Source organism: Aythya ferina (assembly GCF_964211825.1).
Source record: "Aythya ferina genome assembly, chromosome: 13".
In the NCBI taxonomy this organism is placed as follows: Eukaryota; Metazoa; Chordata; class Aves; order Anseriformes; family Anatidae; genus Aythya; species Aythya ferina.
The window spans coordinates 15,431,558-15,458,542 of NC_140311.1; the positions used below are offsets into that span (position 1 = coordinate 15,431,558).

At 47.2% G+C, this 26,985-nt stretch overlaps 1 protein-coding gene across 7 annotated transcripts in view; it reads right to left on the reverse strand.

Moving 5' to 3' along the window:
• Positions 1-716: 716 nt before the first annotated feature.
• Positions 717-26,985, reverse strand: part of ZNF185 (zinc finger protein 185 with LIM domain) — a 44,393-nt gene continuing 18,124 nt past the window's right edge. For 4 of the 7 annotated variants that reach the window (XM_084534971.1, XM_084534968.1, XM_084534969.1 and 1 more), the window contains exons 6-33: positions 26,573-26,647; positions 26,070-26,144; positions 25,354-25,434; positions 24,269-24,352; positions 23,065-23,103; positions 22,369-22,452; positions 20,735-20,809; positions 20,022-20,102; positions 19,523-19,591; positions 17,837-17,914; positions 16,505-16,549; positions 15,976-16,125; positions 15,029-15,112; positions 14,481-14,579; positions 13,704-13,802; positions 13,099-13,206; positions 12,346-12,441; positions 11,132-11,212; positions 10,801-10,902; positions 10,189-10,347; positions 8,764-8,877; positions 8,398-8,493; positions 7,156-7,257; positions 6,000-6,068; positions 4,409-4,489; positions 3,944-4,046; positions 3,300-3,398; positions 717-2,575 (exon numbers count right to left, since the gene is read on the reverse strand). In XM_084534971.1, the coding sequence (XP_084391097.1) occupies positions 3,300-3,398; positions 3,944-4,046; positions 4,409-4,489; positions 6,000-6,068; positions 7,156-7,257; positions 8,398-8,493; positions 8,764-8,877; positions 10,189-10,347; positions 10,801-10,902; positions 11,132-11,212; positions 12,346-12,441; positions 13,099-13,206; positions 13,704-13,802; positions 14,481-14,579; positions 15,029-15,112; positions 15,976-16,125; positions 16,505-16,549; positions 17,837-17,914; positions 19,523-19,591; positions 20,022-20,102; positions 20,735-20,809; positions 22,369-22,452; positions 23,065-23,103; positions 24,269-24,352; positions 25,354-25,434; positions 26,070-26,144; positions 26,573-26,647 (2,428 nt within the window). In that variant the 3' untranslated portion in view covers positions 717-2,575. The remainder of the gene's footprint in view (positions 2,576-3,299; positions 3,399-3,943; positions 4,047-4,408; positions 4,490-5,999; positions 6,069-7,155; positions 7,258-8,397; positions 8,494-8,763; positions 8,878-10,188; positions 10,348-10,800; positions 10,903-11,131; positions 11,213-12,345; positions 12,442-13,098; positions 13,207-13,703; positions 13,803-14,480; positions 14,580-15,028; positions 15,113-15,975; positions 16,126-16,504; positions 16,550-17,836; positions 17,915-19,522; positions 19,592-20,021; positions 20,103-20,734; positions 20,810-22,368; positions 22,453-23,064; positions 23,104-24,268; positions 24,353-25,353; positions 25,435-26,069; positions 26,145-26,572; positions 26,648-26,985) is intronic. The other 3 variants (XM_084534972.1, XM_084534973.1, XM_084534974.1) reach the window with 3 other exon arrangements.

Consider the following 26,985-nt stretch of genomic DNA (forward strand, 5'->3'; position numbering starts at 1 on the left):
GCGTGCGTGGGGCTCGAGGGGGGGGGGGGGAGCGCGCGGCTTCGCTCCCCTCACGGGGAGAGGGAGCCTGAGGGGGGTGGAGGCAGCGTTTGCGGACAAATAAAATGCTTTTGGATTCGTGTCTTTAACTCGTTTCACTTCGTTTCTTTTTTTTTGTGTGGGAGAGGGGTGGTTGCGATTTTTCAAGAAGGTAATAAAAGCGGTATTATTTTTAGAATAAGCGGGTGGCTCGTTTTGGGTGACGCGTCTTTTTTTTTCTGAGGGGGGATGGCGTGAGGGGATCTGTGACGGGTTTTGTGACAGGGGGAGGGCAGCTCTCTCCATATAGACCAGATAATAATTACGTTATTATTATAGGTTGGAAAAGACCCCCCAGGATCATGAGGTGGGTGAAGGCTGGGCAGTACCGATGAGAGCAGCCACTACGGCAGAAAAAAAAAAATCACCCAGCTCTTTTTATTGCACTTCACATGGTTTGGTGTAGACCAAGGCTCCCTTTTGCCCAGGCAGCAGCCAATTTTTGTGTGTGTGTGACTTATCAGCTGATAAATTGGCTGAGCCTGACCCAGCCCAGCCCCTCACGCCATGGTGATTCTCAGTGTCCCCCCCTCCAGTAAAGCAGTGAGTTTAGGGTCATGGCCTCAGGCCACTGAGAAGAAAAACAAAAGAAAAAAAACTCACTGAGCTCTGTTATATGGTGACACAAGTAAGCAGGCTGCAGCTGAGCGGTGAACGTTTATTAGAGCTGTGTGCTGGAAGTTAAACAATTGCTACGAGGAAAATACAGCGATGAAAAGATGATCCGAAATACAGAGGGGGCAAATCCTGCTCCCCAGAAGGCCACGCACCCCCAGGAGCTCCGGCGTGGGGGAATATGTTATTTCTGCAATTCATCTTCTCAAAGTAATTATATACCTTTAATTATAGGCCGTGGTTTGTGGAAGTGAGCTGCTTGGGGAAATCAGATGCTTTGTGATGCTCTTCTGTTCAGAAAGTATCATTTTTTGTAACAGGGGAAGCCAAAATCCACTGATATTTTTGATAATCTCATGCCTGTGCACCCACCACGATGTGTAATGGGGTTGGGGAGGGTTGTTGGGGTCCCTGTTGTACCATGCACTCAGGATGGAGCAGCCCCAGTCCCTGTCAGATACAACTTTATGGGCTCGCCCTGAAGCTTGCCAGTAGCAGAGCTGTTACTGGTTGCAACTAGAGTTCCCCTCGTGGAGTGCTTTTAAGGCCATGCCTACACATTACTCAAATAAACGGTAGTGGCCTAAAAAAACAAAAACAAAAACAAACCACCACTATGTAGCACTGATGCTGTAAAAACCCTAACGTGCTAAGCTTTTGCATGCATGCCAGCTTCCATCACTAAAAGCTGTCTAACAAGAGTCTGCTTTAGAGCTTTTGCCATCACCAGTCGGTGTGTAAGAGCTGCTACAGAACTGATTTGTGTGCTTTGCAGATACTCCTAATGCTTTCAAAGAAAGAAACAGTAACTCCACGGACAGATTCGGAGGTGTACATTTAAGGCACAGAGGCTGACTTTCAGCTTTCAACTTTCTCACCCTCTCAACATCTGAATTAAGGGCTAAAATTATGCATTTCTGACGTTTAGTATGTACAGCACCTGCTAGAAGTTCATTTTTGTGAGTGAGCATTTGAGATGTAAATAACTTAGAGCAATAAAAGAGGCAACACAGCAAGCCTTTGCGAGGTGGAGGAAAATTCAGATTTCAGTCAAGCAGTGTTCCTTGTCAGGGGAGCCAATTGAGACACTGATTCTCTGGCACATTTTGTATGGCCATTGGACACCTACCATCAGAGGCCAAGTTAACACTCTTTCACCTGGTAGTTTATCTTCCCAAACAGACAGCAGACACACATGCTGCTGGAGGAATCCACTAGGGAGTAGGCAGGAAAGGGAAATTAAAGCTGACACACAATTAGAGTAAAGTGAGTCTGCAAGTGCTCCTGAAAGCCCATGGAAAGCAAATGGAAATCAGGCAGAAGCTATTTCTAGGCAGAATTTGGGAGTGAAAGAAGCAGAAATAGGCTTTTGCTAGGAGCTAAATTCAAACCCTCCCAAGAATCCAAATCTAGTATTTAACAGTTCTTGGATCTGCTTGCTTTGTGCCAGCTGACACACACTAAGCTGCAGCCTGATTGCAGAAGTGAAAAAAAAAAAAAAAAATCAGAAAAGGTTTCTTGCAATTAGCTTACATAGATCTAAGGAGCTCTGCCTGATTTCCAGCACAGGAGCACTCTGGAATCTTAATGAAGTTAAAGACAGGTGGAGGGGCTCAGTACCTTTGGAAAATCAGCCCACTTATCTTTTGTAGGTGACACTGCCTTATCTTGTTAACATTGGCACTTGTCTCGCGTGCAGCTGACAGCATAAGCTAGCGGATGTTAAACTCATTCATTGTGATGAGGCAGTGAGAGGGAAAATAACTTGAGGAAGGGGGAGCAGGAATTCTGCTATCTTAGCCATTCAGGAGCTGGTAGATGTTTTCAGATACGTGCTGCTGAGGACTTTTTCACTGGCTGCCTTCTCCAGCTTTGCAAAACCCTGCAAGCAAATAAAGAGACGGTGAGCACAGGAGCTGAGCAGCACACAAAACGCTGCGCTACGGAGGTCAGTGGAGCAGACGAACATGCAGGAAGGGGATGAAAAAAGCCAGCCAGTCACATCACGTTAAGGGATGAACAAAGCAGCCATGGATGCGGTGAGGCAGGTGCCCCTTTCCCTCCCACTCTCCATCACAAGGCAGAGGAAGGAAAAGAGACACCTTTTCATGGTCTCAGCGCAGTGGCAGGGTTTCTGATTGCCACTGTGGCAACTCCCACCTCATCCAGGTCATCAGACAAAACAAAATTATATCCGGTCTAATTCCTCATCGCTCTGCCAACCTGGGAGGGGTTCACCTCAAAGGAACATTACATAAAGCAGGTTAGCCCAGGACAGGAGGGGGAACTCACAACCCGCTCTCAGAGAGTACTCTTATCCCCTAAGGGATATTTCTGTCATCACTCCAGCCAGTCTTCCACTTTCCTCCCCCAAGTGAGGCTAACACAGCCTGTCTGTCATGTTATGACCCCAGATTCTGGCTCTGAAACCTCTGGGGCCAGCTGGAGCATGTTTCCAGCTACTTCTGCAACAAGGGTCATTACTTCCCACTAAAAACCCACAGGAAAACCCAGTAATTATGAGGGTTAAATGCTCTTCACTCATTAAACACTCCATAAGCTCTCTCATCGAGTCATTTATGCTGACACCGAAAAGGGGCACTCACCTAGAAGAGTTTCTCGTAGCACTTGTCACAGTGGACAATGTCCCGGTGGATGAATATTTTATCCAGAAGATCTCCCATCGCCTTGTGGCAAATTCCACACTGCCAAAGGGAAGACAAGGTGGTTGGACAGGGACCAAAGCACCACGCGTTAATGGCAGTATGAAGGGGGCAGAGAAATGAACAGCATCTGAACCTTTTTACGAAGTGTGAAGAGGCCAAAGCAGTGACCTTTGAGACTAAACTTTCCTACAACAGACAATTGCCGCTGCAGGCTTCCTCCACTCACACCCACCGTTTCCACGGTCTTCACCTGTAAACTCTGCAAAGTTTGCAAGGTTCAGCAAGCCCTGCACTGGGGAACAAAGGCCACAAAGCACCAAGTCTCCTCACGTCCCTGTGGCAAAGACCACACTGCTATTCTACCAGACAACAATGAAGAATCCTCCTTGTTCTGATACGCATTCATTTGAGGAGATGAAAAACTTCTGGGGACTGCATCATTTCTTGTTCCAATGTGGATGCAAGCGTTTAGCACAGCTTCTATACTCTACACGAAGTTTGAGGACAAAATTTGCAGAATTCCTCCTCCCACCACCCCATTTCACAGCAGCACATCGAAGGCGGTCAGCAGAAAGGCTTCTTACCCTGAAGCAGTATTCGTGGCAGTAGATGTTAAGATGCTCTATGATGATCTTAGGGCAGTCTCGGATCTCACGGCTGCAGTAAGTACAAACAGGTTCACTGGACCTGTGAAGGAACAGAAAAGTGAATTCCTGCACTGTGGTGCCTCTGTAACACAACAGTTTTCAGTCCCATTGCCGGTAGCAGCAGTTTCTTACTCAACACCAGCACTGCTCTGCACCAGATACCTGCTTCCACACATGGTTGTGCCAAGTGACAGTACAGAGGGGCATGGAATAGCCCAGGGATGCAGAGACCGGAACAGAGCTCTAACTAAATATCATTTCATTTTCTGAAGATCATTTAAACTTCTATTATTTATTATTATGCTATTATTTCACCGCTCGCATACCTGTATTCTAAAAACCTTAAAGTTATTTCTGTTTAACAGCTTGCTGAAGCCCCCATGCAGTCCCAAACTGTCCTACCTCTGTGGAGGGACGCTGGACAGGTAGCTGTGGTGGCTGTAGGCTGCTCTCTCTGGATCAGTCAAATCTACAAGGCTGCCACTGGAGACAGAAGGAGATGTCAGCACTTGACAATGATACAGGGGAAGAGCATTGCAGATGGAACCCTCAATCATTAACCTAAAGCCCTAACTGCAACATCCCAGCTGCCTGTTCCTTGGCCAGGACAGTCCTTGCTAGGGAGAGCCGAAAAAAACATTTCACTAGCAAGGAGATCCTCGGTGACTGGCAGAGCTGGGCTGTCAGCAGAGATATTTCGACCTCTGCTGCAGATTCTGCGTGGGGGTGGCTGTACCCTGCTCCCAGACACGTACCACAATCACGGGAGGGCCAGAAGCCACGGTGCTGCTCTCAGAGGTCCCAGGAAGTTTGCACGGAATGGAAACCTCCAGGGGCAGGCCAAAAGGGCAGCAAAGACCTGGTGGCCTGAGCACCCATGTCACAGCACTGAACAACGTGTCTGCCTGCTGCTGTCACCGCAGCGAGAGGCAGGATGTGGGCAACATGGCCGGGAAACCAGGGCACTTACCCTGAAACAAGGCCCCTTTGAGCCTGAGGCCAAAGGAGGTGGCACAAGCAGAGAGCAACATGGGGAAAAAAGGAGGAAAATCCCTCCTCCAGGACGTTTCCAGCCACGTGCTGCCACCCACTTGCTCCTCGCCAGCCAGGAAAAGGCGAGAAACATCCCTAAGTCTCACCTCGCTGAGCGTTCCCCCTCTGCCTTCTGCTTGCCTGTGGTTTTTTAGGCTGAGCAGTGAGGTGCTTATCTCTGGCTGCTGAGATCTGCTTTTGCAGACCGGTGGGAAAGGCGAGAGATTTCTGGAGTCTGTCATCAGCCCCCACAGCAGTGCCAGCACAGCACCGGGGGAGGATAAACGTCAGCAGGGAGGCAGCGAACTGGGTGCTAACTGGCTGCCACATCAGTGCAAGCAGGATGTGCCTACAGCCAAATTCTGCTCTCGGCCACCTTGGTGTCAGTCTGGAGTAGCTTAATTTAGTTACGTGCGAGCAGAATAGAAGACTGAAGATTTTAGCTTCAGAGTGGCACCTCTCCACCTTTTCTAACTTATAAAGTCTCTTCTGAGAGAGAACCCACAAGCTCCACATTTCCTCACCACTTCCAACCTTTTTATTTGTGTGCGCCAACATGCAGCGGGGCCTGGCAGTGCCAAACATGCAGCCTGGGGAACTGCAGCAAAGCGTTTTGACCCCATCACCCACCTCAGGGCTGATCCAGAGGGGCAAATTAACCCCTCCCCAAGGTGGTGTCGGACACAGGTCCTCCTGTCACTGCAGTGGGACCAGGCAGCAGCGTGCAGCATTGTGGAGGGACCTCTCTGGGTCCCCAAAACTACTGCTGCCTTCGCAAAACTCTTTGCCCACCCAGTGCAATAATCCCTCCAGGGCTAATTAGCTCAGGCACAGTGCCACGCTGACTCAGTGCTAATGGATCCAGCTCGGGAGCTTGCTTGGTGTGTTAGCCAGCAGAGCTGCACGCTGTTGCTTTGCACACGTAGCCAGACACACGGCTGTCTCTGGACACTCCTCTTACCTGCCATAGCGCGGGGAGGCCGACAGCTCGCTGCTGTTCACGTACTCCTTCACAAAGAGGACCCCTTTTCTAGAAGCAGATAGAAGCAGAACGAGAAGCATTTGCATTAGAAAAGGCTGTGACTAATGAGAGACAGCACAAGGGACCACATGTGTGCACTTGGACACGTAACGTGTGTGTGAAAAGGCACAGTGAGCTGCTGTTGTTCTCGAATAAATACTGCGTATCAAGCGTCCCTGCTAAACAACACCTAATATGCCCCTCTAATTAACCCACCAAAACAAATCAAGTTAATTAGAAAGAATGGGATGGATAATACAACTCTTTCATCCAGTTATCCCCTGTTTTGCAGGGATAAGTCTTTTTCAAATCGTGTCAGGATTATGCACACAATGCGTATTTACAGAGCTTGTGGTTCTGTCCTTTAACATTAAAGCCCCACTGGCACAGCACTACTTACAGTGACTGTTTTGTCACTGGAATATCTCCAGAGCTCTCATACATTATAAATTGCTACCAGTCTGTCTGTGGGATGTTTTTTTCTTGCAGAGATGACCTTTCTTGCATATTTCTCCCTCTTTAACATTCTGATTTCAAAACGACGTGCCCCCATCTGTCCATCTGTCTAGAGCTCTGTCACAGAGCGAGGGGAGACACCGTGCCCACCGGCTCTCTTCCCAGAGCCATGAAATGAACTAATCAGCCTCTTTCTCCATGGTTCATTTTCGTCGCTGCCTTTAAGCTATGATTAAGCTAAGCCATGTCACAGCTAAGGAAAGAAAAGATTTTTAATATTTATTTTTTTTTTTAAACTTAGCATAAACACTTTCCATGTGTCTGTTTCAGACTGGCGTACTTAGGTGCAACGAGCAGGCTGTGGCAAGACCAGGAGGACCCAAACATTGCCTATCATGCTGACCTCTCACTCGTTTGAAACACCTCCCCAAATTGTGCAAATCTGTGCAGCACTTTCCATCTTTGAGATGGAGCACATGCAAATTGCAAACCCCACCACAGCAAGGTCTGCGCTCCTCGCTAAAAAAGCCTGACAAACATCCAGAGGCCCAGCAGCAAAGCCTGGCTCATCTCCACCAAACAGGATGGCTGCCTGCAAACCCTGCAGCCTGGAGGACCGTGACCACCCCTTGCTCCTCACCCGGCAGAGCTGGCATCAGGCTGGTACCCGGAGGCCACAGGGCTGTTGTAGGGTAAGGTGCCCATCAGAGCACACATCCTCTCACTCGAACTCGAGAGAAGCCTGGCGAGAGAGGGAAAAGTCTGTGAGCACTGGAAACGTGAGCCATAACATGATCCAAGCTGGCAGGCAAGAAAAGACCTACAACTACCGTCAGGAGGGTGATTTGGGAAGGAATTAAAACCCTTAAGCACTCAGATGAATTCATCTTTACTGCAGATCAAAGAGGCTCCTTCCTCTTTTTATACCTGCCACGTATCAGTAATTCTTATCTGTAGAAGTGATTTGGAAAACGTTCATTTATGGGGCCATGGGAGAAAAGATCAAACAAGATCTTCCAATAAGCACAAACCGTAAGTGAATCACGTAGACTGAATGGAAGCAGCTGTACAAAGAAACAGCCCGTGGCATATTGCTGGAGAGGAGGAGAAGGGGACATACGGGCCAAGGTCCAACATAACCGTCCCCAGCTTAATCATTTCAAAAGCTGGAGCATGGAAGGTGCAAAAATCATGGCTACAAGAATGTCTTCAGAAAACAGCTCTGCCTATCCCCTCAGCACCGAGACCTGTTAAATCTACCTGGAAGGGATGAAGCTGGTCTTGCCTGAAGCTATCCAAGGATCTCGTGCCTCCTGCTCACACCCACAAGACATTCCCCTCTTTACAGATCCAACACTGAGACCCACATTGGTGCCTCCACACAGTGTCAGGAAGCACTTGGATGGACTGACATCGCCAAAAAGGACTCTAGAAAGCTTTCCACGAGAGGTACCCTCCTACCCCTTCCAACAGTCTTGTTCTGGGCCCAGTTTAGTCGTTTAATCATTGGCTTTCTGGAGATGGCATTCTTCTCTCTTGACATTTCTTTTTGATTTTAGCACTCTTCTTTTTCTGTAGCCTCTGCCAAGGCTGATTTCTGGTTAAAGGAGAATAGCCAGAAACCAGCCATTCAATCTCCTTTCAATCTGTTCTGGCACCCTCATGGCAAAATCTCCAGAGGCCAGAGACGGATGTATCACAGACCCTGTGCTAGGTAGCTTTTGCTAGGAACCGTTTAAGAGAAGTTCTGCGCCTTCAGATCACACATGCACTCCCCGGAAATTTTTCTTCTCTCTTTCAGCTCTTGGCTTTACTTCCTAGCTCCTCTTCCACAGCAGCGTCATGGAGGTTTCCATCACAAGCATCGAGACCACCCATTTACCTGGTGCTGTTATAGTTTGAGCTGTCCATGTAGAACGGCACCCTGTGGCTTCTCGGGGAAATGGACACGGTGGTGTCTCTGGGAAGGGAGTGGTAGCTATGAAAGGAAGTGATACAATCTCAAGCAATGAACTTGAGCACGTGAGGGATTCTCACAAGCGGCAAGAACCTTGGATGAACGGCTCCCTGTTTGGCATTGAAATCACCCATGCACCACAGCCATCCATGCAAAGAGAAACTCACTGAGCATGCTTAGACCCAGGGAATTAAGAAGAAGTAGATCAGGACTCTCCAGATACCGAGTAAACCTATCAGTGGGGATGTTCTTTGGGTCAAGAAGTCTGGATCCCACCGTTTGACTCCTTACCTTGGAGCTGTGGGGTTAAATTCACAGTGCCCCCTGGCAATAGCACTGTCATATCTGCTGCTCCTGGGGCTGCTTCTCCCATCATAAACTCTCCCTTCATAATCCGGGATAGGCCTGGCAAGGAAGCACAAAGCCCTGATTACATTGTACCAGGAACCACTGGAGCCCCCACACTGGCTAATTAATACTTTATCTCAGCAGTCTCTGCCACGATGTATTCTCCTTTTGCTATGCCTGCTTCACCCAGGCTGGTTTTGCAGCTGTAGCATGTGTACAAAGCTCTGAGCCTAGGAAAGCTTACTCAAAATCTAACAACTGAGAGTAAAGCTGAAGCAGTTCATAAATGGATGCATTGTGAATATTGCTTCCCCTCCCAGTACTCTCCAAAACCACCGCTGCACCACCTGCAAGTGTGAGCTGCTGACCAGCTGGCCCGCCTGGCTATCAGACCTGCACATTTCCACTTCTCCAGGACAGAACTTATTTATCAGCGTGGCTTTAACATGCAGACAGAGCTCAGGCTCTTTCAGTAGGAAAAATGAGCTTACAACTTATGGTCATTCTTCTCTTACAAGCACTCTGGGGTACAGATTATGTTTATATTGTGTATTAGCACTCTGATCCTGATTATAGCTTCAGGCAACTGTATAACTTAACGTTAAACAATGCTGAAAAACACTGCAAATCAATGCTGCATTAAAAAGTAAGAGGGACAGGCTAAGCTCATCATAAGACGAGAAAAATCCCGCTTTGGGCAAGACAAGCACTTGGTCTGGGATATAAACCCCAGGGCAGAATGACGCGTGCATTTGCTGCACTACAGAGAGACGTGTCAGCACCACACAGTGCCAGGGGTAATGACAGGCTACAAAGTACAACAAAGGTCTATCCCATTTTTCTAGTCCTGGTCCACAAATGCCTCAAATGCAAAGAAGAGCTCTGTTACACCGGCTCTCTGAGAAATGCTAAAAGAGCTGAAAGGCCAAATTCAGATCGCATGAATGTAGACACGTGTAGTTTTAAGTGTGCAACTTGTCGTGTCACTTGTGTCACTGAGGGACATGAGAAATGAAAAACAGATCGCTCCTCAATCTCTGCATCTAGAGAGGAAAAGCAGATGTGGTCTCTACAAATCTGTCAGGTGTCCAGGCGCCATGTATGTGGTCTGAACACAGCCTGCCGAGAATTCTCCAGTGTTACAGACCAATTACCAGATCTCCAGAATCCCACCTCCAACCGTTTTGATCCAAAAAGGAGCTTTGTTGCACGTGCTGTGGGAGCTGGCCTGGTTGCTTTCTCTGGGAACAAAATCCTGTTCTCACCTCTTGATGCAACGATCACATAACCTGAACCGGGGCTCCTTTCAAATACATGTAATGTGCCAGCAGCTGTCACGCTTTCTGCATCTCACCCCCAAACCCTTACCTTCTGGTGCTGAATACTTGGCTGTCTGCGTAGGAGGGTATCCTGTGGCTAGGTGCTGGCATGCTGGTGTTAAAAGGCTGCCGGTCCATGTACAGTGGCATGGGATGCTGGGTCTCATACGCACTGAGAGCGCTCTCTTTCGAGCTGAAGTTAGACCTGCTAAAGAAATAAAGCCAATGCCTATTTGCTACAACCAGCTCACACGTGCAGTCAGTTTGCAGAGGTTGTATCACGCCCCTCTCTGCTGGCAGTAAGGAAAACCTGGGACACCGTGCTGTTAATAGGTTCTTAAATTCAGGGGAAATGGCAGAGGGCTGTATATTCCATCTGTGCATGAGCTGAATTCCCAGCATAATGGATGGCTGTGAGATTCAGCAGTGTTCTAAACTAATTTGATAACTGAAATTAAATCTGAACAAGCATATTTAGGTGCAACCCTAGACCTAATATTCCCTTTATCATTCTCTTTGTCACTTCCATTTAATTAGTGTACCCAGGAGACATTTACATAGGTCCAGGATTTCAGCCAGGGCTATATTAAGAAGCAGAAATGGCAAAGGATGAGGATTTGAAAGCTGCTGATGAGCTCTCGAGGGGAAAGTCCCGCTGTACCTGGCCGCCATCGGGTTAAAGTCATTGTGTCTCCAGGCCCCAGGGCTCTCATGGCGACTATCCGTGGTGAGAGGGGGTTGCTCCTCATACCCTGGAGTGGTCCTGGTCAGGGAGGAAAAAGGCCGTTAGCAGCTTGAGTGCTTTTGTCAGTGCCTATCCACCGTGGAGAGTAAAAGCAACAGTAGCATGATTATGTTGGTTTCAGAATTCAGCTTGCTCTGTTTTCACCAGCCAAGAAGCAAGCATTTGTAACGCCTTTGAGCGGGGAGCTAGGAGAACACAAGATGTGCAAGGCAGCAGTGAAGACAGGCCTGGTTCCCTGGCTGTGTACCTTTCCCAGCATGGGTCAGATTCATTTGCACATGGCATCTCTGGAGCAGTGAGGCTGCTTTCTCTCGGTAGGGAGCTGGGCCTGCCAAGACAGAAGGCTCTTACACTCTGCAGAAGTACCACCGAGCACAGAATTGTTGTAGGATGTAGAAGCAACCTCTAGAGAATCTCCTGCCTCCAGAAAAGTACAGTATTCCTCTACTTTTTTATTGAAAGATGCCAGATAATTCACAACCATATCGGGGGGAGAGAGGGGAAGGAAGAGAGAAAATACAGATCACTTCAAAAATAAGGCTGAAAGAAAAATGTGGCTCCTGATGTTCATCAGTTCTCTCCTTCTCTTCCCAAACATGGCAGTTAATTCACCTAACAGTGATAAACCATGATGATTTACCCAGTACCTCTCTGCAAGATTTCAGACCTCTTACTAACCTCTCTGCGAATACTGATACACTGAAAAAAAAAAAAAAAATCTCAAAACTAGCACGGATTCCTGCAGCAAAACTGCATTTAATTAGACTCTAAGAGACTATTACTCAACATGCTTTCAAAGATCCAACCCTGAAATGTTACATCTGATGAAAGAGGAGGCAGCCCTTACCCCGTGCTTGCTATTATTTGAGGGTTTCCCTTCACCAGCGTTACTTTGATCCCTGCAATTTCACCAAGTGGATAAGCCAAAAAACAAATGGTACAGTCACCCAAATGAAAGCAAGATCAAATTAATTTGATTCTTTTATAACAATGGTAGGTATCTTAAATCCTTACTTCTAGCAAAATGCTAGCGATCACTAACTACAGAATCCCATTCAGGCTGGGATGTTCTGAGAAAATGCCTAAAGATGACACATCTGTCCAAAAGCTCAGACTAAAGATCAATTTACTGAGCCACAGACATTGTTTGTATGTATGGTCCCAGCTTGTGGCAAAGGCAAAGCAGTTTGCTTTCGCTTAGCCCACAGTGAGAGGGTTGAGAGGAATCACCTAGGTCGCACCACTTGCTTCTGACTCAGGTTAAGGACACGCAGAGGGACATGTACAGTATTTCAGGTGGATGTGCAGAGATACGGACGTCCCCTTGATAAAATGTCCCACACATGCTAGAACCTAAATGTGTCTCAGTCCCTACTCCAGAACCACCTGTAGTAAATTAACTCCCCACGTTCTCTCGTGTTCATTCTCTTATAGAATAAGCAATTCTATCGCTTCTCTTGCCTTCTTGAAGCAACTTCTTCACCCTGCACATAGGGCGATACTCCCTCGTTATTGTCTGTGCTCCTGCTGGTGCAGTCCTGGGAGTATGGCACGCACCTGGGGGAGCAGAACAGTCTGGTTTACAAGTTGATTCAGAGACAGGTTACTCACTAAAACACATACACGAGGAAGCACAGTTCAGCCAAGATCCTCAACCCTTTGTCTTTGGGGGCAAAACACAGACAAAAGCAAAGAAATCATACAAAATCCACCAAGCCCTTCCATTTGGCCATTTATCCACGCCCTGTTTTGCACGAGGCAAGCTGAAGGCACTGAGGCAGCCCCCACAAACCCAGCAGAGGCACAGGTCAGTGGGAAGGACAGTGGTGCTGTGCCAGGGCGACCAGAGCGCAGCCTGAGACCTGACACTGCCTGTGTGAGTCTGGAAACGAGCCCCAGCATTACCCCAGGGGCAGGCAGCTTATTGGCACATGTCTCTAGAGGCAGTCTGCTTCCAAATTTAAGGTCTAGGCAGCAGCTCCTGGTAATCCAGTTGGACGTTGTTTGATGCCTCCAGCTAATTAGCAGGTTTTCTCCCAGGCTTTGATACAAAACCACAGTAAGAAGGTCAACAATTAGGAGCAATGCTAGCATCAGGCACACAAGGGGAGCCTGGAAGATGACTTTTATCAAAAAGCATATGCGGGGGAAGACATATAAGGAATTAATTCTCGTCCAAAAGGAAAAGGGTGGTGGGGAGGGGTAATTCCTTACACTGCTATACTCAGGTCATGGTCAGCATGTTCATTTGACTTGGGAGGCTCTGGGTGGACATCAGGAGGTTCTTGTCCCTTCTCAGCATGGTGGTTTGAGTCAGAAAACCTAAAAGAAAAACCTGTGCTTAAGACAGTAAAGAAAAAATAGGCTGGGGTGGGTAGACATCTATTCCCTAGACAGGAACCCATAAGGCATGGAGCAGGACACGCCATTTCCTTGGCCAGAGCCATTCCAAACTGCCCTGGGACCAAAACTGTTGGGAATTATGCACAAAAAAAAAAAACAAAAAAACCATAAGTTTCAGGAGCACAGCTAGAGGCCTTTCAGATGAGGTTGTCACAGAAGAAAAACATCGGTCACGGGAGAAGGCACTCATGCCAGAGTTCCTCAGCCTGAGAGATGCATCTAACACCTGGACACCCTCATGCATGATTTTGCAGTGTTCATAAATGTTTGGATAGTGCTTCCTGTTCAGATGTCCTCACTCGTGGGTGCAAGGCAGAGGAGCAGCTCTGTGCTCTCAGTTACGTTGAGAACACAATAAGACTCACAAGAAGTACAAAGTGAAGAGATACTTTGGGCTAGTTCTAACAGGTATTTACCGTTCTTGGAGCAACTCTGGTTTATGATCATCCGAGGTCCGTGTGCTCTCGTGCTCCCTGTCTCTAGGGACATTCCCCTCTTTGAAATCTTGGGAGGACCTGGAAGAGGAAGAGAAGGCCCACTCGTGGCTATCAGACATAAAAACCTGCTCAGTTCAATGCACACTGACAAGTGAAAAAGTCACAAGGCTTTGGTGGAAGCAGCTAAGCTGTAACCAGCACAAGAAGCGCTGACTGCTGAAGCTTATCTGCTTGGAATTCAACAGGTTGGCCAAGCAGCAACATCTCCATTGGCTGAAATTAGCTCCTCAAAATACCAGTTCAAATCGCATTTTCTCTAGACAAGAATATTGCTTTCTAGCATGGAAGTAGACCACCAGGTTACCAGATTATGTTACTCCCAGGAGTGTGTTGTGTCCCTGCTCTAAGCACCTCGCCCCAGCTGTCAAACCACCTCAGCTCACGTCTGGCTATGTCCTAGGCTTCTCCTTGCAGAAGACAAAGGAGAAGAGGATGATGCACACTCACATCCTACTGGGAAGAACCTGGGAAAAGTTAAATGCATTTGCTGCAGGGTTTGAGCCTCGAGGGAACACCATAAGACATTTGATACTTCAGTGGATAGCAGACAGAGAAGTGGTTTATTGCTGCTTGGACAAACAGCCCTTATGCTGTTGTTCTTGGGCTTGATACTTCCTGTGGAATCAGGACCTCTGAGTTTTCAACAACGAGAAGGAACACATTAACAAACATGAGGTTAGCACCCCAGATCCTTACGTCACTTCATTCCAGTCAGGCTTGCTGTACGCTGGGACCGTGGGACTCGTGTATTTGCCCTCTTGCATGCTGCTTCCCTCCTCATAGCTCAGGACAGATCTGGTAAGCAAAGAAAGATCTGGTAAGCTCCTGCCAAGCTGTACCATTCAGTGCCCTGTACCAGGGTCTCTCCCCTGGGACCACACTTAGGCTACAGCTGCATTTCAATGTGCTCCCCCTTTCAGCTGACCCTTCAGCTCCCTTGCTGCCACTTCAGCACCACTTTGTGTTTCTCCATCCTCAGCAAATGAGAAGGTAGTGACTGAACCCCACCGAGCACACGTGCACCGAAAGCAGGAAAAAGCTGGAGTGTTTGGTTCATACCAAAGATGATGGGGGAAGGATACAACCCAAATCTCTTGTTTTATGTTGCATGCTACACTATAAACCTCAGCACAGTCTGCTTTACTCTTGGGACAGCAGCTGTAAAAAGAAGCCTCTTTCTATGCTTTTCCTCTCTTAATCCTCAGTATTACTCATATGCCCACGAATATTTATTCCACTCTAACCTTTTAAATGAATATTCGGTGTCCTCGAGGTGTGCAGGGGCTCTCTCAGTGGGAGGAGAGGGGACATTAGACTGCAAGCTAGACCTGTCAAAAGAAAAATATAAAAGAAAAAGAAAGAAAAAAATCAACAGCCTGATGGCTTGTGAAAGGCTGTTAAAGTGCTTCAGGGGGGATTCACTGCATGAAACAACACTGCACTCCATATCAGACCAGAAAATAGAAAGTAATTTTCACAGAGAACTGCTTTTCCTTCAGAAAAAAAAAACACTTTCATTATCTCTAATAAAGAAGAATAGAGGCTGTTAGTGGAACTAATGCAGTTACTTGGCCTCAATTCACACACACCCTAGCTGGATGCATCACTTTCCTGGCTTGTCACAGGACCAAAAGCACAATACCTGGGACAAAGCACAATACTAAGGGCTTTGGGGCAGATCATAGAATCATTGAGGTTGGAAAAGACCTTCAAGGTCATGTTCCTACACCATCCTACTAGGAGCTTTGTGAACCTCCTCACCTCAGCTGGGAGGTTGGAAGACATCATTTGCTCACCTCACGTTCTTTGGTAAGCCAGTGCATGGGGCCAAGTCCAAAATAACTGACTAAAATAAGAGAGGAAAGAAGCTTCAAGGAGATCTGTGTTTGGTGTCAACAGCAGCAATTCTGTGCTGACTCTGTGCCTCAGACACTGTCAGGGCAGCAAACATGCTCTAAAAACATGTGGAATGGAGGTATATTCAGTGCTAAAAGCTGTGGTAAAGCTGCTGTACCTACTCCCAGGCTGTTTCAGTGAAAATAAAAAGCTGGTGTGTAACAGTGAATGAGTGGTGCAGCTCCCAGAGTTTAGCCACCTATGATTTTCTGGCTCCTGTTGCTTTGTTGCACAATCTGGATTCTGCTTCCAACTCTACTCCGGATGAATTACTTACTGGCCCCCCAGTATTTACCCTCTGCTAGCAGCAGCACCGTGAGCACCAGCTCCAGGCCCTGACCCTGCAGGTTCAGGCTTCGCATCATCCAGGCAGGGAGAGGTCTCGTGATGACGCTGCAGGCTGTCTGTAGCAGCCGTGGGTCTGTCTCTGCAACCAGGGTCAGACCTGTAAGAGAGGGAGATTCACGGGTCACAAAGGGAAGCTTGGCAAGTTGGAGAATGGAGCAAGAAGTGGAAACATCAAACATGAGATTTGCTTGTCTCAAACAATGCCTCTTCCTGCTTAGTTCCATAACTTTCTTGCAGCAGACCTGAAGGGCAGAGACAAATCCAACCGAGCCATGCTAGCACAAGGAAAGAAGCTGAGAGATCTCAGCCCATTTTGAGCTGGTGGATCAGGGACACTCCCCTTTGTAAATGCATACAAGTGCTGCTCCCAGAACACATTTGTTAGGGCAGTACCAGGTCAGGAGAAGACGCCTCTCACTTTAAAATCGAGAAGAAAAAAATGTGAATTTTATACTGCTAACAGACTTTAAACTTACTTTGGTGGGTAGAATCCATTGTTTGCTTCTGTGTGCTCAGAGTAACTGGAAAGGAAAAAAAAACAACTTTAGAAAGCATCCTTGTTTTGATTTAGGGAATGTTCTGCAATTATTTTCTCATGCATTTAATAAACAGAAGAAGGAAAAGATCCCCAAGACTTCCCAGTGATATTCCTCAGCGTATTTCTGCAGGTAAAATGACAAGAAAATTTGGGGAAATTCATTGTGTATCAAATGCAAAGGAGCAGTTAGTAACCCCGAATCCTGTCATCACATGACAGATGCCAGTGATGATGGAGTCACCTGGAAATCCAAGCCAGGACTCTTCCAGAACCAGTGGGATCATCCTACAGCCCAGAGCTGCAACACAGGCACCTCTAGCTTCACCCACAGAAGGGGAGGAACAGCCCTTATGTCCTCTGACGTGCCTAAGGGGAGCTGACAAAATGGGGAACTTCAGGTCTCATCCAAAATTGTGTGTTTCTGTTTTCTTGTCTCCTGGCTGCGGGCAGCGATAAAGCAGACCACTGCCACAGTGGTGGCGAGCAGCACAGCGCAGAGCCCAGGCTAAGGAGCTCCATTGGGTGTCAGTTTGGTTGGATGCAGAAACACTGGTGCTCACAAGAGGGGGGCAGGATCCTGTCCAGGATAAATCCTGGAGGGCTGGGGACAGAAGATTCCCACACACACAAGCGGCAATCAGAGAGCAGTGAGAGTGGACTTCATTTGGGCATTTAGAGACAACAAATAGCTCAGCCATGCCTGTGGTTAGGGGATTTTTAACTACTTTCCAAGATACCTTGGGGTCAGGACACAACTTTTCCTAAGTCACTGAACTTTTTGGTTTGCCAGACACTTTAAAGGAAGTGGAATTTCTTCCTGTGTTCCACCTTCTCCTCCCTTTTTCTTTTTTAAGGGGTCTCTTGTTGCAAAAATAGATAGGTGAAGGCTAAAGACCTGGAGATGTATTGAGCATGAAGCTCTCTATACTGTTAAAAAAAAAAAATAAATAAAATCTGGAACTGGTTTACTTTTTGGCATATATCTAGAAAACACAGAAGTGACCCGCAAAAGTGGTATTTTCCTTTTCTTATAGAAAGCAAAGAAAAAAAAAAAAGGAACAGTATCATACAACCTCACGTAAAAGAGAGCAAGGTTGTTTTTCCCTCCCTTCTTAAATTAAATTTTAGATAAAGTGCTGCAGTTCTGCAAAGCACAGACTGAACTGTGCTTCTCCATCAGTAAATATTCAGAGTTTCCAGATAGCTCAAGAGGAGCAGTTGTTATTTGCGTGATGCTCAAGTCAGCAAAGGAATTTCACAGTAACCTTACCTTCCATTTGTGGAAACCATGGCTGCTCTGGGCTCATCCCATGGCGAGGGCTCAGACTTTTCCTCAAGAGTTTTGTCACTAGACAAAGAGAAACGCCAGTAAGATAAGACCTGGATCACCACAGAACAAATCTACTAACATTTAGGTAGGATGAGCCCAAAATGGGGTTAGCCCAGTGTAGCGGTATAGGAAGCAACCTTTTAGGTTTGGGGTACTCAGAGAGATGTGCTGCTCTGTGCAGTGAGGAACTGATAACCATTTTGCTCAGGAAAGCTTAAGAGCCCTCTAACAGTTGCTCTGTCTGCTCCCAAGCAGGAGAGGTCTTCCTGCAGGCCCACCAGCTGGACCTCTCCGTGCCCAGCTACACCCACCACTTGCTCCCCTGACCCATCAAGCCACGCATCCGTCTCCTTCCCTGCCAATTATTTCCTCTCCAGTGTAGATGGCTTAATTAGAGGCATCCTCTAATTTCTCCGGGAGACTGGCTCACAATTAGGAGCAGCTGTGTGACGCAAACAACCCTAAGCACAAAGAGCGCGTTGTACTCAGGCTGTCCCCGCAGTGGCACACAAGGACACATTTATGGGCCTCAGCTGAACGACCATGGCAGTAGCCCAGCCTCTACCTTTTCTCAAGCGCTCTAGACTTTGCTTCAGCCTGAGATATTAATTTGGGAGCATTTCTAGCTTTGTCTTTGCTGATAGAGGCGGGAAGGGAGATGCAATTAGCTGTGTATCCTGCAAAAACTCATTTGGTAGGCCCGAGTTCTCTACAGCTGCTTAAGCACAACGGTGAAAGGTGAGCCCAGAGGGACAAGTCTCTCTGCTTCAGTCTCAGCACTGCCAAAAATTCAGCGTGGCAACACCGGGAACAAAACCAGCCCTGCTAATAGAGGATATATTTCGGAAACCTCTCTCACTCTTCCCCATTTTCAAAGGAAACGGGGCACGCAAATGACACGCAGAGGACGCTGTCTTCAGCCCAAAGGACACCTGACTGCAGACCAGCCAGCAGCAGCCAGCGTGTGGCACGCCTGCTGTGTGTGACACTTTCTGCCTACAGCGAGGCTGGGTTCATCTGTCACTGCTTCCCCCTCAGAAGTCCCCTCCTCAGCCACCTTGCCACTGAGGATAATCAGATAAACGCCCTGCTGTGTGGATCTATGTGCAGCCACAGTGCCAGAGCTCTGCTCCGTGATGTGTCAGCCATCTGTACCCGTTCCTTCTTAGGTTTTCTTCGTTATAACAGAGCTTTTCATGCTTCCCCTTTGCTCATTGCTTCCCACTTTCTGCAAGGGGCAGAGGACCAGAACCAGCGTTAGAAGCCACCACCAGCGACTCCTGTTTGACACATCCCTTGCAGGTGGAAGAAACTCCCGAGGGGACAGCAGTGGGAGGACAACCAGAGTGGTGACAAACACGTGAGGTAGATTCTTTAGGGACTGAGCCAGAGAGGAGAATCCTTTCCTCTCTGGGAGAAGCGGAGGAGGAACAGGAAAAAACGGATTAGTTGCAGCCTAGCCAGCAGATGATGCTCTTGGAGAGCAGCCCAGGACCGTGACTGTAGGAGATCCCATCTGTTTGGGATCACTAGCAGGTATATACCATCTCTGAGTGAAAAGCAGAAGGCAGGCTGATCTGTGCTGCTGAACATTAGGCTGATCTGTGCCTTTTCTCAAATTCTTACCCATCCCCACGCTGTGGCACAGTTTCCAATGAGGGTTTCCCATTAGAAGACTGTCTGCTTTCACCATTTCTGCAAGCAAAACAGCAAGGACAATTAGGTCGGGAGATGTCGGGACACAACGTGAGGCACAGGAACTCCATGACAAGGAGCTTGTTCCAAGTGTGATAAGGATGGCGCAAGGACTGGATTAAAATGAAAGCCTGTTCAGGAGATAGAAAGGTCTGCAAATTTTAGACTCATTCTCATCAGAAAGAACTGGGTGATGTTTGAGCTGTGGGAGGCTCCTAAGCTTTCATCTAGGTTTATTTCCTCCTAGATTGTTAATACTTTTGGGAGGTGCTGCTTTCTTAGAGTCCCCATGCTACCATACTTATTGTTCCATGACTGCACTGCACCCAGATTATGCGTGTCTGGGAAAATACTACCAAGCAGAGCCAAACTCTCCAGTGCAGCAACACCCCAGCTGTCATTAGAGAAGATGCAGAGCCAGCAGACCTACCTGGTTTCAGTATAGGTGGACAATTTCTCTGAAGTTTCACTCAAGGATGTGATTGTTTGGCTCTTGCTGCCTGTTTCAGTGCTGCAAGAAATGTTAAAGAAAAAGCTGTCATTCTTGAGCAAACCAGCTCCCTGTTGCAGCTTGCCAAAATGTTCCTGCACTGAAATGTTCTTTCTGAAAGTAAATAACATTGAAAGCAAACATCACTGCTTTCAGTATGTTCACTTAGAAGTAGTCTTATCAGAAGCAACTCTGAAATTAAAAACACTGTCTGTTGCCATGAATATCTACAGTCTGCCAACGATAATCAGGGAAGAAAAATAAAATAACAAGGTCAGCGACCAAAGCAATTTGCAATGCTGTGGAAAAACATCTCAGCATTTTTTATACCGTAGTCATGAATTCAAACAGACAGAGTGGAAAGCAACTGAAAACGATTCCACTGCAGATTTAGCAAGAGTTCAGCAGGTCTCCTCCTCTTGGGTTTCGAGCTCTTTTATCAATATGCTGTCAGATCCTTTCAAGACGCAACATGGATTTCAGACAGAAAATCTTCTTCTTAAATGCAGACAGCTGTTTTAAAAGTCTTCTGTGTACAAGGCTGGCAAATTTGATTCACTTCACCTCCCAGAGGGCTGCTGACAGAAGTCTCTGTCGTGCTGACACAGCAGCAGCAGATGTCCAAGTCACACCGGCCGTGCTCTAACACTCACCTGGTGGGAGGCGCTGCTGTTGTCTTCGGCTCGTTCCAGGAAGACCCAGCTGTGGTTTTCCTTAGCCCATTGGTACTAATAAAACAACAACAAAACCAAAGTAACAAAGCATTAAAGACAGAAGACCTTTAGGGTGTCATCCTGCCCGCTGTCCTCCAGCTCTCATCTCTGCTTTCTGGGCAGTGAGAGGCCAAACCCTGCTGCATAAGGACTCAGCTGGCCCTAAGCACTGTGGCAACTAATATCTGCCTCTTTGCTGAAATGCTCTGTCTTTAGGATTTTTTTTCCCCACTCTAACACAGCTGGGGCTATTTCCATCCCCAACATTTAAGTTTGTGCTAAAAAAAAACCTGCCCAAATGTACAGATTAAGGCTCAGCGTGTTTATAAAATTGCTCTCACTCTCTGTATGTGTACAACACGTGAGGGAGTGAAAGGGCATCCCACCCCTGCTTCAAACCTGTTCCACAGTGGCACAAAATTGCACCAAAATCCATGAGGCAGCTCCTTCGTTCTGAAAACAAAGCATTTCAAGATGAAAGGCTTCATCTATTGGTGCCCCTGCTGGGTCCACAAAGGACCAGAGTGGCAGAGAAGCTAATATTGCTGCCGCCTGGCTTCAAGCCACAACTCACAGTGGGAAAAGAGAGCTGAATCCCAAATTAAACGAATCTGCTTGAAAACAGGAAGATTTTTCCTTCCCAGTACTAACACTGCTATCTCTGTGTTGGTGTCAGTCCCACACCACACATCAGCAGCTCCTGAGCAGCGTGGACTGGGAGAGGATGTCACCTCTGCTCTGTCACACCAGGGACAGCGTGTCCCCAGGTCCCTCACACCACAGCAGGAGCTCTCTAGCCGTGTCTCCGTGGTCTGCCATGGCTCCACAGGAGCTTGGGGAAGGGGCCGTGGGCTCAGAACGAGCCTAACATTTACCGTCAAAGCAAAGATCAATTTAAAGATAATGAACCTCTCAAACCTCCCAGGTCACACCTATCTGTTGCTATCAAGGTAGAATAATTAAATCTAAAGTCTAACAAAAGCAGAGAGCTGGCTCAGGGGACTGGAAATAATGAGATATTGAGTACTTCATGTCTAGGTGATGGGGTCAGTTCATGCAGCCAAGTCTGCTAGTATAAGAAAATCATTACTATCTGATGGCTGCTTGATGGGTAGGGTGAGCTCATCTAAACCTGCTCTGACTCTTCCTGTGTGTTGTCTCTACAGAACCACTGCCAGGCTCATTTCTGCACCATACAAGCACCTCGTGAAGACAGAACTGATGGGGCTGTGGAGCATGATCAGGAGAGGGGCTTAGAGGCAAGTTTACATCAGGTAACTCACACTATAGCTGACCTGTGGTTAAATGCAGTCTGCCACTCTCCAGGGCTGTCAGCTGGATACCTTATACTACTCTGTATATATCCCTGTGTCTGCCCGTTTGCTTCAGAGAATTAATTGGTTTATTATTTTTTTTTTTTTTAAATGCAAGACAGAGGCAATCAGGGTTGCATGAAAAGTCCACTGAAAAACCTCCATCCCTAGCTGTGTTCAGCCTGCTACTTTCCAGCTAAAAGAAAAGTCAGAGTGCCTTAAAATCAGACAGTCAACACTACTCCAGAATGAGATCAATACCTGTTGTCATCTGGTGTAAACTTGCATGAACCAGACACAGCTGAACTCCTCCTCTGCTGTCCTTCTTCTTCTTCTATTTCAATTCTTTCAGGCGGAGGGAGGAAAAAAATAAATATCACATCATTTCCCATTTCTCACTGCTAGCTAATCTAGGCAGTTTACTTTGCTTTCCCTTAAGCTATGTTTTCCCTCCGTTTCCCTTGGAGGCACATTTTTCCTGTTCTTTGTGCTCCATGTGCTGTTACTGGTGAGTATCTCAACTGGCTCAATGAAGTAAGAACTTCAGCCAAAATCAGTGGCAATTTTCTGTCGCAGTTCCTTTACAAATAGCATCAGCTGATGCTTCAGTTCTAGTAAATGACCTAGACATCATTTCCCTGTGGTACCAAGTGCTTTAGAAGTTAAACGCCTGAAGAGTGTTGGCACTGCTGCTTGGAACCAGCCTTCCTGGAAGAAGGAAGGCAGTGAATGAATCCATACAATCCCTCCTCACTTCAGGTTGTCCATAACCCAAAGCATCATCATGCATTCCTAGAGTTCATGACAGTGTGAGCCCTCAAAAGCCAGCATTTTTTTAACCCCTTCCATGGGAACTGTCCCCCCTCTGCTTTGAAACACCTGGGAATCTCCCGACCCAGGCACAGAACACAGCCGTGCAGCCCCAGCAGCGTTTTCAGAGCAAGGTCAGTGACCTACCTCTTGGCAAACAGGGGTGGGAATTCTTGTGTTGGGCTGCTGTAAGGGAAGCACAAAGGCAACAGTTACAAGTTTGGAGTTACAGACAGGCTTTGGGCAGAAGCAGCTTGGCCCATGTGGTGCAAAGCATCAAGGGGCACCACTATTGCACCACTTGGGCAGAGCTGACTGTGAGGGAGTGTGCTGAACGTGTGCAAATTGCAGAGCAGAAAGTTATAAAACATGAAGTAGAAGCTCCCCCAAAGGGCCTCTTTCATTTTACACCTTCCCGCTTCCTTTTCTTCTTGCATGCAAGCCTGCCTCCCACTGCACAATATTGGTGCACCAGAGGAATTGGCAGCCAGTGAAAATTCCTTTAATGCCCTTACAAATCCTACCCAAGCACGCCTCTCGCTCTGGGCACAGCCAAATACTGCTGGCACATCCCTCCCCCAACACCAACCTCTCGGTGCCTCATTGTGTCACCCTGAGTTAGTCAGGAGGAAAAGGATTTACAGTGAAAGCAAGCTGCAAAAAAGTCACTACCACAATTTCTGGAAGACCTGAAACCTTCTTAATCTGTTTTTATTTTCCTCCCAGGAAAGAGATGGACAACAGAGCCTTGAACACCAGCAGCTCCCACATGTCCTTCATGTTGTTGTTGCACACCCTCATGTTAGTTAGGTTTTTCACTTTGGTTTTGTTTTCTTCCCCTACAGAATTATTTTGAAGCTGAAACTAATATCAGGATCTTGTAAATCTAACTATCATTCAAACACCACATAAAGGCAAAATCTGTCCCAAAAAGCTGATCCAAATTGGATGCAATTTCTAAGAATGGTTTATTTTTATTCTGATTTTCCCCTACCTTCCAAGTAGTTCCTGCAATGAAACTAGAGAAACCAACATTAAAAACTGACTCTGAAAAAATTGGGTCTTAATTTTGGGTCCCAGGGAATTAGGGACTATCAGTTTTTCTCCAGCTGAAATTTCATCCCTCTGAATAGAGGAGACATCTCAAGATTCCTAGAAGACTTCCTCAATTCTGCAGCAACCAGCAGATATCCTTGACATTTGGAGAGAAAGAGTGGCTAAGTTTTCTTCATTTACTGGAGAGGTACACATCTTGTCTGGTGAGTCTTTGGATCAGGCCACCGCCCAAGTCAGACATCACCAGCAGCCTCTTCGCTGCCTCCTGCCCCATCCTCACATGGGGAAAACTCACCCGTTGCTTTTCTTGGCTGCTGAGAGCACGTAAGCACGTTCCCTGCTGGCAGTGCGTCTCAGGACACTGTTGGCTGCCTCTGTCCTGAAAGGGAAGAGAAGGAAGGGGTCACATTCTGCCCATGCTCTTAGTAGCTGCCGGGTGTAGCCTCGAAAGAACAATAGGTGAACAAACCAGCGGAGACTTGTGCTAAACCTGACAGAACTCCCATGGCTCCAGAAAGCTCCTGAAATCTAGCTAGGGGCAAGACAAGTGACAATGCCAGATCTTTTTCCACTAATATCATTTTTTCCCTTCATACTGAGCCACAGCACTTCCTCAGGGATATAAAGCATCATGCAATAAAAATCCTTCTCTCCCAGGAGGGCAGAGGGCATTCCCCATCTCAAGACCTGAACTGTTTCAACATTGCATACTCTGGGGCAAAAAAAAAAAAAAAAAAAAAAAAAAAAAAGGGATACAGGCTTTGTGGCTAATATGCTCCACAGACAGCACACGTCTTTGCAAACATCAATAGCACCAAACATACCACAGGGAAAGTTCAAAATGAAAGGACTTTCACTGGTTTATCTCCGCTGGTCAGATTACCAGGTTTCATTCGTGAAACACTTGTATCTGAGAAAAATCATCTTTAGAAACAAGACCATCTAAACCTGAAGACCCAGAGCCCTAGATCTGGACTTAGATGCAAGTCCTCAGGTGGTCCAGTCTCAAAGACACAAGTGTAGGCTGTGGAAGGAGGACTCCTTCCTTTACTGCCAGGCTATTTGTACGTCTCTATCTCTTCACATAGACACTATGCAGCTGATAGATTCCACAACCCATTTCCAGCTGCCAAATTAATTGGGGTAAGCTGTCAGGTTGAATCATGTCAGGCTTTTAATTATATTTTGTTGGGAGAGCAGTCGCCTGTGGGCACTGATGCGCTCCGTGTAGAAATATCTGCTTATTATTATTTCATTGCAATCAGCCCTAATGGCTCAGCTATAATCATCATCAAACTGACCCTGCCAGTAAAGAACAGCTAAGTCAGTCCACTTGTCACTGCCCCTTGCAAGAGAAAGGTGGTTACCTGGAAGGCATACCTCTTTTTATGTTCATCTGGACTAAAAGGCACATCCTCCTCATCCAAGTCCACTGATTTTTGTTTGACATTATAGGGAGCTCTGAAAAAGGAAGAGAAGGGGAGAAATAGTAAGGGAACTGCCTCTGTATATTGTTGCAGAGGCAGCACAGACAAAACCCAAGGTAAATCTTAGGGCTGGGTATGGGGAAAAGGGTTCTGACCCTGGATGTGTTGCATAGGAGTGGGAAGACACCTGTACTTTCCATGTGCATTGGGGTACATGTCTTCAAAGGATTTTGTTTTATTAGTGTAGGGGTTTTAAGCCTAGAAGCAGGCTGATGATAAATGCTCAGCTGCATTTCAGACAGAGTCTCTGCCATGAAAAGCTGTGTAGGAAATGTCAGGAGGGCTGTTCTACGATGGTTTCATAAAGGCCTGCAATGCTGTGAACCAAGTCCCCAGGCTACATCCTCCAGTTTTCTGCCTTAATTACTATGAAGTGGTAAAATTCGCTCCTTCCAAAGGCCGTGACCAGGTCAAGGAACGCCTCACAGCCCACACAGGCCTGGAGGTTGCACTGAGGAAGGCTTCACTTTCTAGAGACAGCTCTGCAGCACTCAGCTGATGAAGCCATGCCTGGCTGGGCACCCACGTGCAGGTGGCTTCATCACTGAAGCTCAGATGCTCTTGAGCCCACGCACGGGCAGAAAGCAGAGCTCTCTTTTGCACACTCACAGCTTCTTGTAATCCTCAGTCGTCATCCTGTAGCCAGAAGAAGAACGGCACGAGCTGGGTCCCTTCACAGCAGTGCTGCAGATGGCACAAATCACATCTGTTAACATGAGCCTCCTGAGCACTCATCCTCTGCCACCCTGTCCCCAGGTGAGCTCCACACAACAGAATACAAGTGTTACAGAGCTGCAAGGATTCCTTGCAATTTATCCCCAATCAAACCTCTTTGCCAAATTAACCCCAAATCCACGAGTAGTTTCACAGTCAACTGCCACCCCATGCTTTGGTGGGGGAAATACAGAGTTTGACGTCTCGTCTTTTCTCCATGCCTGCTGAGTAGAGCTGTTAAATAAAAGGCCCTGTCTTCGAACTTAATCACTACTCATTTAATTAGCAAAGGAGCTCAGTGGAAGCCCACAAGCACTGGCCAAAGTAAAAGGGTCACTATAATAACATAAACAATATTTAAAAGCTCATTTTCATGAAGAACTGGAAGACCTACGTACCTTTTCTGGGCTTCCTTGGAGGATGAAGAATTAGGCACAGAAGGAGTCTTGTCGATGGTTCTTGTGAACACTCCCCTGGGGAGAAAAGAGACATGCTAAATTGGTTTTGCAGGGCAGAGTTTGGAGCTCAGATGAGGGGGCATGCAGCCACTCTTCAGCCTAATAGCACCTGCATGTCCCCTCAGGAGCAACGTGCTGGCTCAGGACAGTCAAAATTAGAAGGACAGTCAAAAACAGCTTCCTTGGGAGAGCCCCATCTGCCTGCTCCCTGGCTTTACAGTAAAATCAGTTTTCACTTGAGAACAGCCTGGGAATGCCACCACAGGGCTTGCTGACCTATTTAGGGTAAGGGCAAAATTAGGGTCCCCTCACACAATAAACCACGTGGCAGAGGAAGCTGAAGCACATCAGCC